The sequence below is a fragment of the Pistacia vera genome, unplaced genomic scaffold (genome assembly GCF_008641045.1).
Source record: "Pistacia vera cultivar Batoury unplaced genomic scaffold, PisVer_v2 Contig1039, whole genome shotgun sequence".
In the NCBI taxonomy this organism is placed as follows: domain Eukaryota; kingdom Viridiplantae; phylum Streptophyta; class Magnoliopsida; order Sapindales; family Anacardiaceae; genus Pistacia; species Pistacia vera.
Genome location: NW_022195070.1, coordinates 25,591 through 37,239, shown reverse-complemented (window position 1 = coordinate 37,239; position 11,649 = coordinate 25,591). Strand labels below are relative to the sequence as shown.

At 35.2% G+C, this 11,649-nt stretch overlaps 1 protein-coding gene across 1 annotated transcript; it reads right to left on the bottom strand.

Moving 5' to 3' along the window:
• Window positions 1-5,284: 5,284 nt before the first annotated feature.
• LOC116124678 (beta-amyrin 28-monooxygenase-like) lies at window positions 5,285-10,073 on the bottom strand. The gene is made up of 4 exons (XM_031410409.1): window positions 9,073-10,073; window positions 8,387-8,574; window positions 7,986-8,282; window positions 5,285-5,572 (listed from the first exon to the last, which is right to left on the bottom strand). Exons 1-4 carry the CDS (start codon window positions 10,019-10,021, stop codon window positions 5,285-5,287), a joined length of 1,722 nt encoding a protein of 573 aa, XP_031266269.1. The 5' UTR covers window positions 10,022-10,073.
• Window positions 10,074-11,649: the final 1,576 nt, after the last annotated feature.

The window sequence follows — 11,649 nt, the reverse complement described above, 5'->3', positions numbered from 1 at the left end:
TACCATGTTAGGTTTAGAGTGAAAACTGAGAAAAACGATGAAGAAGAGAAGAGTATTTTGGAATTTTTTCAGTTGTATATTTCACTTAATGAGTACAAGTTACAGTGAAGCTTTTATAAGCTACAATATTGAGCTGAACAGTAACTAATATCTAACGACAATAACTACTGCTTAACAAACTTTCTACTGCTTAACAAACTTAACAGAGACTTAAACAAACTCCTTTACTAACATCTTCCCTCAAACTAAACTGGGAAAAGGTATAGGTGATTTCTTTTTTATACTTGACATCAGAGATATTCTTTATATAATATGTGTGTTTTTGAAATGATTTGTCTTCCAGATATACTTGATAATAAGAGAATGCAAGATTTCACATGAATTAAGTACATTTTAGCAAGGGCAAATCCAGCATCATTGAGGGTTGGATTTGAAATTTTTTTGCAAATATTTATAATTAATTGTTTTTATATAAAAAAAGTATAAATTTATATAGCCCACAATCAAACTAATTGCTATAATAGATTAATGTCAGGCCCACCAATCATAAATATTGTGGCTATGTTGGCATAACAGTTTCGTTATTATAAATATATTTATATATATGCGGCTAATTAATCTCCACAACTTTTTGTATCCCTAATTTTATTTAGTGAGTGGGTCTCTTTGTCTTCATCGCTCAGTTGAAGTTACCTTTTGAAGACCCAAATTGTTCAACATTTTAGTATTCAAGGTGTCACACTATTTTCTGCTTCATTAGTTTTAGGTATATATATTATTTATTTTAATTTAGTTTATTTTAGGTTTGAATCATGTTTGTTTGTTTTTTTTTTTTTTTTTGAGGTTTTTTATTATGATGAAAAAACACATGAATCTTATGAGTTTGTTTGATTTTGTAATTTGTTGAAAACATTAATTTTCGTTTAGTAAAGTCAAGGACTTATTAAATTTGTGAGAACTATTAATTGAAAATAATGATCCAACTAATTAAAATCTTATAATAATATATGCACTTAATTAACCAATGCATGAATTAACTTAAATAAAGTACAATAATCCGATAGATATATTTATATATTTGTTTTTGGTAAGTATGTAGTGTTAAAATAATTACAATGCATATGTCGTTTGTATAAATATTTTCAAAACTCTTATCAAATTATCCAAGAAAAAGTTAATAGTATATAAATATTTCCAAACCTATCACATACATATCACATCACATTTAGACACTCATTCAATGATATTTCATGATATACACATTTATTTTTTCTTTCATGTCCCACCTAATAACCATTGTGATCGATTGCTTTTGAATATATAAAAGATGATAATATTTTTCTTCATCGTACATCCGAAACAATAATTTCTCCAACTAATTTAATCTGATATTATTTTTCTTCCTTGTACATTTCAAACATTATTTTCTCGACTATTTATGCATATTTCTCATTCATATTGTAGCCTTCCATGACCATATTATAAATATGGCTATCATTGAAATTTAAAAGCTAATAAAACTCTACAGCAGTCAGAATTTGATAGGAGGTTGAAGGTCCTTGGCTGGAATCCTAGCAATCAATATTATCATGTATTAATTTAATTAGGGTATTATAGGGTTGGAATTGTTATGCAACGGAAACAACTTTCTAACGCTAGCTATTGAATATAATAATAACAAGTAGTAAAGTAGAAATAAATGGCCAAAATTAAATGCAAAAATAAAGAATACCAGGAATTAACAAGGTTCGGTATTGTAACCTACGTCCTCAGGCGCTTTAAAAAAGAAAACTCCACTATCTCCAAATAATATTACAAACTTTTGGGCAATACAACAAATACCTAAAACAAATGGGAGATACAACAAAATTTTTAAACTAAAGGGTCCTTAATGAAATAACCCTATACAAGAGAAGTGTAATGGAAATACAACTTGGGATACAAATAACAATGGCTTTGGTCCTTATATATAGGCCCCACAAGTTTCCCAATTTTCATTCCTAAGCAATGTGGGACAAACTAACCTTTTGTCTTATAACATGTAAGTCCCTAAACCTTTCTCCATTATCACTTCTACCCCATGTGATTTTGCTAAATGAGCCATTTTTCCAACAAATCTCCACCTTGGCGAATTAGCAAATCTTCAAAGTTTTGTATTCTTCTGTCAAATTTTGCAACACCTTCAAATGCGCCAAAAGGCATAATCAAGCTCGCAGGATGTTGAGCAAGTTCAAACAGTGATTGAACTTGATCATTGTCACAATTTTCGTTAAAATATCTGCAGGATTCTTAGGAGTCCCAATCTTCTCTAATGAGATTCTTCCTTCAGTAATGATTTCCTGCACAAAGTGGTAACGAACATCTATATGCTTGGTACGAAAGTGGAATATTGGATTCATTGCTAAGTGAATAGAACTCTGACAGTTAGAATAGATAGTGATCTTCTTCTGACTAATTTTCAATTCATCCAATAGTCCTTGTAACCAAATAGCTTCCTTCACAGCCTTTGTAACTGCCATGTATTCTGCCTCTGTAGTAGACAAAGCAATTGTAGACTGCAAAGAAGATTTCCAACTTACTGGATCTCTAGCAAGATTAAATATATATCTAGTAGTTGACCGACGCTTGTCCAAATCACCAGCATAAGCAGAATCAACATAACCAATAGCAAATTGACTAAGATTTTCATCTCGCTAAAAAACCAAACCAATGTTTATAGTACCTATAATATACCGTAAAATCCACTTCACAGCTTGCCAATGTCCTTTACCAGGATCATGCATATACCTACTCACAATTCCAAATACATGTGAAATGTCAGGCCTAGTACACACCATTGAATACATCAAGCTACCAACCGCATTTGAATACGGAACTTTTGACATATACTCTCATTCTTCATGCGTACTTGGGGATAATGATGCATTAAGCTTTATATGAGGGCAAGTGGAGTACTTACAGGTTTTGTACTTTTAGTTATGCCAAAACGTTGTAAGACCTTCTTTAGATACTGCTTTTGTGTCAAACAAACCTTGCCATTTCCTCTGTCTCTAATTATCTCCATACCGAGAATCTTCTTGGCTTCTCCTAAATCCTTCATCTCAAATTCTTGATTTAGTTGAGCCTTTAACTTCTCAATTTCTTCTACATTCTTTGAAGTAATCAACGTATCATCAACATATAAGAGTAGATAAATGAGAGTATCACCTTGTAATCTTTGAAAATACACATAGTTGTCAAATTTGCTTCTTGTGTACTTCTGACCCATCATAAACCTATCAAATCGCTTGTACCACTGCCTTGAAGATTGTTTCAAACCATAAAGCGATCTTTTCAGTTTACAAACCCAATCTTCCTTCCCAATAATCCTAAATCCTTCTGGCTGAGTCATATAGATTCCCTCTTCCAAATCACCATGTAGAAATGCAATTTTCACATCAAGTTGAACTAGTTCAAGATTCATCTAAGCAACCAAGGCCAACAAAATTCTAATGGAAGCATGCTTTACAACTGGAGAAAATACCTCATTGAAATCTATTCCTTCCTTCTGAGCGTAGCCTTTTGCCACCGACCTTGCCTTGTCTTTCAAATTCGGAAATCCTTCTTTCTTTGCATATACCCATTTGCATCCAATTGGCTTCTTTTTCTTTGGTAATTGAACTACCTCCCAAGTATCATTCTTATGGAGAGACTGCATCTCTCTTTCACGGCTTTCTTCCACTTACAATTTTCGGAACTGCTAGCTACTTCATTATAAGTGGAAGGAACTTCACCATCTTCAATTGGGAGTGCATAGACCACCGTATCAGCAAAACGAGTAGGCTTGCGAATTTCTCGTCTTGGCCTATTAACGGCAATAGATTCTTGTTGAGGTTCTTGGGAAGAATCCTCTTCTTCATCTCCAATAAACTTCTCTATCATAGGAGTCTCATTTCTAGCTGGGCTAACTGATGTTGTTTTAAACTCTACCTGCTGCTGAGTATGCTCCACCTACTGCGGAGTACTGAAAACTTTCATCTGGCTTCTTGTTTTCTTTTCTATAGAAGACTCATCAAATGTTACATCCCTACTAAACAATATTTTCTTCGAACTTGGACACCAAAGACGGTATCCTTTCACACTTGAGGTAATCCCCATGAATACTGCTTTCTTTGCTCTAGGATCTAACTTAGACTCTTTCACATAATAATAAGTAATGGAACCAAAAACATGTAAAAAGTCATAATCAGAAACAGGTTTTCCAGACCATACCTCAATCGGCGTTTTCCCTTCAATAGCAGTGGACAGTAGATGATTAATGAGATGACACGCATATATAACTTCCTCAGCCCAAAACTCTTTGCCCAACCCAGAATTGGACACATCAAACTTTCTCCAATATTGTTCGATTCATGCGTTCTGCCACCCCATTCTGCTGTGGTGTATTTCTTACTATAAAGTGACGTACTATACCTTCATCTTGGCAAACTTTCAAGAATGGATCACTACGATACTCTACACCATTATCTGTAAGTAGTTGCTTGATCTTTCTACTAGTCTGAGTCTCAATCATCTTTTTCCATTTAAGGAAAACACCAAGTACATCATTTTTAGTTTTTATCACATACACCTAAACTCTTCTGGAAAAATCACCTACAAAAGTGACAAAATAGTGCATACCTCCGAAAGATGTTGTTTTGGTAGGTCCCCACGCATCAGAATGAACATAATCCAAAATACCCTTAGTATTATGGATTGCGGTGCCGAATTTCACTCTTGTCTGTTTTCTTAGAACACAATGCTCATAGAAATCCAGCTTACAAGTCTTTGCACCTTTCAATAAGCCTTGATTCACCAAACTAAGTAAGGCTTTTTCACCTACATGCCCCAAACGCATATGCCACAGCTTGAGCATTTCTGAATCTGCATCCTTTTGTACGATTGCAGTTATCATTTCAATAACCATACTACCATTATATTAATACAAGCTGTTTCTCCTTGAGCCTTTCATTACCACAAGAGCGCCTGAAGAAACCTTTAGAATTCCATCTCGCATATTCACCGTAAAGCCTTTAGATTCCAAGGCTCCCAAAGAGATGAGATTCTTTTTCAACTTTGGTACAAACCGAACATTTGTCAGAGTTCTAGTTGAGCCATCATGATTCTTCAACCGAATTGAACCTATCCCAATTGTTTTACAAGCATCATCATTGCCCATATAAACAACTCCACCATCAAGTTCTTCAAGATTAAAGAACCACTCCTTGTGAGGACACATATGATAGGTACAACCTGAATCCATAATTCACTCATTTGATCCAGAGGTGGATAGTAGGCTAACTAAAGAGAAATCTGACTCATCTTCTTCACGCTCAACAACGTATGCATCAAAAACAACTTTGCCTTCTTTCTTTTGCAACTTTGGACAATCTTTCTTCCAATGCCCTTTCTCACGACAAAAGGCACATTGATTCCTATTGAGTTTTCCCTTCGAACGAGATCTTCCCCTTCTCTCCTTTTTACGACTTTGATCTTGACTCTGCCCTCTTGCTACAAGTGCTTCTGCTGACTCATCTCTATTCTCATTCTGATCCTTCTTCCGAATTTCATTGTTGGACAAAGCAGAACAAACTTCTTCAAAGGATTGGTGATGCCTCAGACGATGAATCCTCAGACAATGATGTCATTTATGCCTTACTCAATTGGCTTGGTAAACAAAGTTCCCAATAACCAAGCTCCACAAATTATTATATTCAATAGCTAACCAACAAATCAATAATAGCCCAAGGTAGTAGTAAGTACTGAAATGATTAAATACGCACTAGGAAAATTAACAGGAAAAAATGGAGGGGTCACAAATGGTCCCACTTAAAATCCAATCTCCTTAGACTTTTATCATCTTGTTGACAGAATTTTCCTAGACATGCATATAACCATACAAATAGCTACTCACTGTCTTAAACCTAGGCTTTGATACCAGTTGTTATGCAATGTAAACATAAACTCTTATACTAGCTATTGAATATAATAATAACAAGTAGTAAAGCAGAAATAAATGACCAAAATTAAATGCAAAAATAAAGAATACTAGGAATTAACGAGGTTCGGTATTGTAACCTACGTCCTCAGGTGCTTCAAACAGAAAACTCCACTATCTCCAAACAATATTACAAACTTTTGGGCAATACAACAAATACTCAAAACATAGGGGAGATACAACAAAACTTTTAAACTAAAGGGTCCTTCATGAAAGAACCCTATACAAAAGAAGTTTAATGGAAATACAACTTGGGATACAAATAACAATGGCTTTGGTCCTTATATATAGGCCCCACAAGTTTCCCAATTTTCATTCCTAAGCAATGTGGGACAAACTAACCTTTTGGCCTATTACATATAAGTCCCTAAACCTTTCTCCATTATCACTTCTACCCCATGTGATTTTGCTAAATGAGCTATTTTTCCAATAGTCTTGAAGATTGGAGAGGAGTATTTGGCTATCCTATCATAAATAGACTTCTCAGGATGACCCTTTCGGCCAATGTTGAGAAACTTAAGACTTTCCCCTATGAATGGCAAGCCCATGTTGCCTGGAGGAAGGTTAGAGTAAGAAGATTTGGATTTATTGCGAAAGAGATAAGCAAGAGATACAACGAGGAAGAGAGTAAACAGGACTAAGCTAGAAAGGAAGAAGAGATCCATTGCTAATTTTGTGAAATGTTGGTTTGCAAATGAATCTTCTAGCTGGCTTTAATTAATTTGTTAGTGTTTTTGTCACCTTATGATCATGTTTTAATTCCTACACTATCTTTTTCTTTCTGCCAATGTGGGCACACTATCTAAGATGATCACCTTCACAAGTGTGAGCACTTTAGAGTTTGTGAGCTCACAATGTTTCTGGCATATATTTTTCCTCAATCACATTTCATGCACTCGTTTTACTTTTTGGACAATATTATTCCTTGTTGATATTATATTTTGTTCTTTTATACTTATCCACTTTTTATATGCTGTGTGAGAAAATAAATACTGCTTTTGTCTGTGGACCCAAATTTCTTGTGCAAAAAGAAAAACATAAAAGTTAATATTTAACTTTTTTGTCCCCTAACTCTTGACGCGTTGATCTCTTTATATTCACTCATTTTTGGTGTTTTTCTTCAAGGAATCTGATCACATGTGTTTTCCTCTCTGAATATTCTCTGAGTTTCTCATTTTGGTTAAGGTTTCTTACTATGCTTTGGTAGGCTTAGAATTACCTTATTCACTTATCCTTGTGTGAGATCTTTGGATGCTATTTCCATTGTGATGAGAGCTTGTGTGTAAGCTGTTGTCCTATCTTCATTGTTGAATCTTGAGAGGAGCTCATCTTCAACATGATGGTCTTGTGTTCGTGAAGCTTGCTGTGAAGACTTGAAGTTCAGTCAAAGAAGATAGAGTTGTTTGTAGAAAACAGGGAGTGTTTTACAACTTTGGTTATCTTGCTTTGTATTTGAACTCATAAGTATTTCATAATGAATTTGCTTCCTCTGGACATGGTCCCATGGATGTAGGCTTGATGCTGAACCATGTAAAAATGAGCGTGTTCTTTACTTGCTTTGATGTATGTTTTAATTAAGTTTTTCACTTGTACTAAAAATTGAACAAGCAACCCATTCCACATAAGTTTTAAACACTTGGTAATCCTTTAAAACTTTCATAATTGTTGATGAATTCTTTAATTATATGTTTCCACAAATGACAAAATGAAGAAACTTAAATTAATTAATATGTTTATTTTATTAAAAGGAGAAATTAAGGGGGGGAAAAAAAAAAAACAATGCTGAAATCAGAAAACAAAGACAAGGCAAATTGTTATGCTCGATCTTGATGTTCTATAATCAGCAGTAGCAGCTTTATTTGCCTTATTATATGTTTAACCTTACAAGTTACAACACTCTCTTATATAATTAACCATAAAGAAAAGATACTGGAGTTGGCTTAAGACGTAGCTAGCTAAGCACTACAACGTGTTTGTGTGGAATAAGGCGAACGGGAAGGCCTTTAGCTGGCATGGGCATTGGATCCACAATGATTTTCTCATTAGAAATCAGTTTCTCCCAGTTAAACCTTTTCACCACATTATGCATGAATACAAGTATCTCCAAACGTGCATATTCTTTTCCGGGGCACATTCTAGGTCCTCCTCCAAATGGAACAAATGTGTATGGGGCTGGTCCATTTCCTTCAAATCTTGTTGGATCAAATTTTTCGGGCTCTGGGAAACATTCTGGATTCCTGTGTGTTGAATTTGCGCTCCAATACAGCTACAAATAATAATTATAATTCATTCAGAAAATCTTGTCAATTTTGTATGTATATAACATGGACAATTGTTAATGTATATATGAATATTCTAGCTTGAACTGACCTTCCAGCCCTTAGGAATGGAGAAACCATTGAAGACAAAGTCATTAAGGGCTTCCCTAAAAGCACCCTGAAGTGGAGGAGCAAGTCTCATAACTTCACATGCAACGTTCCATGAATACTTCATTTTCTGAATGTCTTCCCAGTTCAACAACTCCCCTGGCTTTTTCGATTTTGCAATCTCCATTTGTTCTATACACATGTTTCACAAAAGATAATTGCTAATAGGAAGTCAACAAGGCTTGGAATCAGAGGAACAAATGAAAATGACGTTGTGTTTGTGCGTGAGAGAGTGAGAAACTTAGGTGGAAACTGTGGGAACCAGCTGTGTTATTAGATCATTTTCGTGGGAAATAATAATTTAAGCCGGGTTAAACTAAGACTGGTTACCGTCTTTTTTCGCTATTTATAATATAATTTCGTTGGATATTTATTGTCAAATACTAGGATATATCATATGGAAGCTTTTTCTTTTTCCCTCTTTAGCGTCAAATACTCAGATGGTTTAAAATTAATTTATCCTAATTATCTAACTCTAGCTGTTTACTCGATCTCCCCAAGTATAATACTGTAGCAGTTTTATCTCATTTGGAAGAAAACTGATTTCCGGAATTTGTTGCCACCGTCTCTTGATTTACGGAAAAAAAATGAAAAAGATAACAAGTGAATGAAATGGTAGAAATTACGTACCCTCTAAGACTTGATTGTATATGTGGGGAAGCTCAGAGAGATATTTGATGATGAAAGTAATGGCGGCACTCGCTGTGTCGTGGCCACCGATCAATAAACCAAGAATTTTATCGGCCATGTCTAACTCATTCATGTGCTCACCATTCTCATCGGTTGCTTGCAACATATGTGACAGTATATCTTTAGGAGACGTTTCGTTTTCCGCAAGATCAATCTTCCTTTGTTTGATAATAGCTATCAACTCCTTCCTGATCGTATTTGAGGCCTTGATAGCACGGCTGAATGGAGTCCCTGGAAAATCTACGGGAAGAGAAATGATTCCTGAAGCCAAAACATTAAAAGGATCAGCAAATTTTGCAACATGCTCAGGATCCTCCAGGCTTAAGAAAACTTTGCATGCAACCCAAAAGGTGTATCTCTTTGCAAGTGGGAAAACTTCAACTTGTTCTTTCCCTTCCCAACCAGCCGCAAAATGCCTCTGTGCAATTGAATCCATCATTTCGATATATCTCATTAAGGCCTCTGGCTTTAGAAAGTTTGGTAACATCTTCCTCATCTTCTTGGATTCTTCTTTGGAAGATGTTTGTGTAGATGAAGGGAAGATCTTGTTAACTGAGTCGGGCCACCAGGCTTGGACAAGCTTGTTCTCATTGGAGAACAAGAACTTGTTTGAAGCAGCACCACAAACAACAACGGTTGGCTCAGCTAGGATTGAAGTCTTGAAGATTGGAGAGGAGTATTTGGCTATTCTATCATAAATAAACTTCTCAGGATGACCCTTTCGGCCGGTGTTGAGAAACTCAAGACTTTCCCCTATGAATGGCAAGCCCATGTTGCCCGGAGGAAGGTTAGAGTAAGAAGATTTGGATTTATTGCGAAAGAGATAAGCAAGAGATACAACGAGGAAGAGAGTAAAGAGGACAAAGCCAGAAAGGAAGAAGAGGTCCATTGCTAATTTTGTGAAATGTTGGTTAGCAAATGAATCTTCTAGCTAGCTTTAATTAATTGTTGATGAGATGAGATGAAATGATTATGGAAAGATTATTTATATATAGGAGGAAAAGCAATGAGAAATGGTTAGCTAAAAGACATATAATAGGATTTACTTGACCTGAAAAGTAGGTAAATAAAGTGTCTGAGTATGAACAATGAAGTCTAGTCAATTAAAGGACGCGTGAAACATGTACATAAGTTTATTCCATTCTTTGGTTTTTGTTTCTCAGCATGTAACAAAGCTATAGAGGGTGGCCCAAATTGATATATATAAATATATACCAATAATTTGAAGGTGCGTGGAAATCCCATTTTATGGAGTGAATTAATTTGATTAATAGACTCATATGAAGACAGAAAAGGGTAAAAATCCTTGATGACACTGTTAAATGTCGGCCAGTCGGGCTAAAAATCAAGCACATATAGTTCATTCATTAACCAATAAAGCAAGTCGGGTTTTTAAATCATATTTTTTTTCATAAAAATTGTATAAATTTGCATGTCTATATATTATATATACAACTCTCGCTCTATTGAAGTGTTCCAACAAAATCAGGTGGACACATTTGTATTTATAATGATATAATGTTTATTATTATTATATTATCAGATGTTTGTGAGCAATCATCATTGTTATGATGTAACATTGAAGAGCTATCGTTTACACTAGCAGAAAAATCCTAGTTTTTATTAAGAAAATTTGAAGTACAAGTACTTGAGTAAGGTGTATTGACATTACAAGCTGATGCATCTGATTTAATAGGCACATCAGATGCTGATTTATTTGCAGCAAAAGAACTACAATCATCACCAAAACAGCCAGACTTAGCATTATTGGACTTGTCTAAAGTGATACAAGTTAACAGTGAACTGGGTGCTGGACAATTTGGCTTAGTAGTACCAGCATAAGCCTTGGAAACAGAAGAGACTGGCAGCTGAGGAAAAACAGAAGGTGAGCAAACTTTTGGTGATTTGGAGGGCATGACAGAGGATAGATTCAACTGGTACAACCCAACTTTAAGTTCTCCCTAGCATTGTATTTGTAATTTTATCCTTTACCACACAACTATCAGCAAAAAACTCAACCACAACATTGTTATCCTTAGTGAATTTAGATATACTGAGTAAGTTTTTAGTAATTCTAGGCACACATAACACATTTTTCAGGTAAAGACATTTAGATTTAAGAGTACTAAGTAAGAGAGTAAGTCCTCCATGAGAGATATGAAGAAACTCACCACTACCTACTTGAAGTTGCTCAGCTCCATCATAGTTGTGGCTAATGTTGAGGTGGTTTAGGTCGGCTGTGACATGGTCAGTTGCGCCTGAGTCCATGTGCCAAGCAGGGTCTTGGCAAATGGCTAGAGAGATAGTCAAGGAGTCTCCTTTGTTGGCAAGACCAAAAAGTTCTGATTTGCAACCATATATGCTTGACTGGAACCACTAGGTTGTTGACTGGGAACTTTGAAGCCTTGTGTAATAGGAGTAGAGTATGAGGAACAAATTGAGTTTACTCCTGATGTGTGGCAAAAGTTTGTTGTGGCTGAAAGTTGTTACTAAATTCTGGTGGTCGAATGTGCTCCT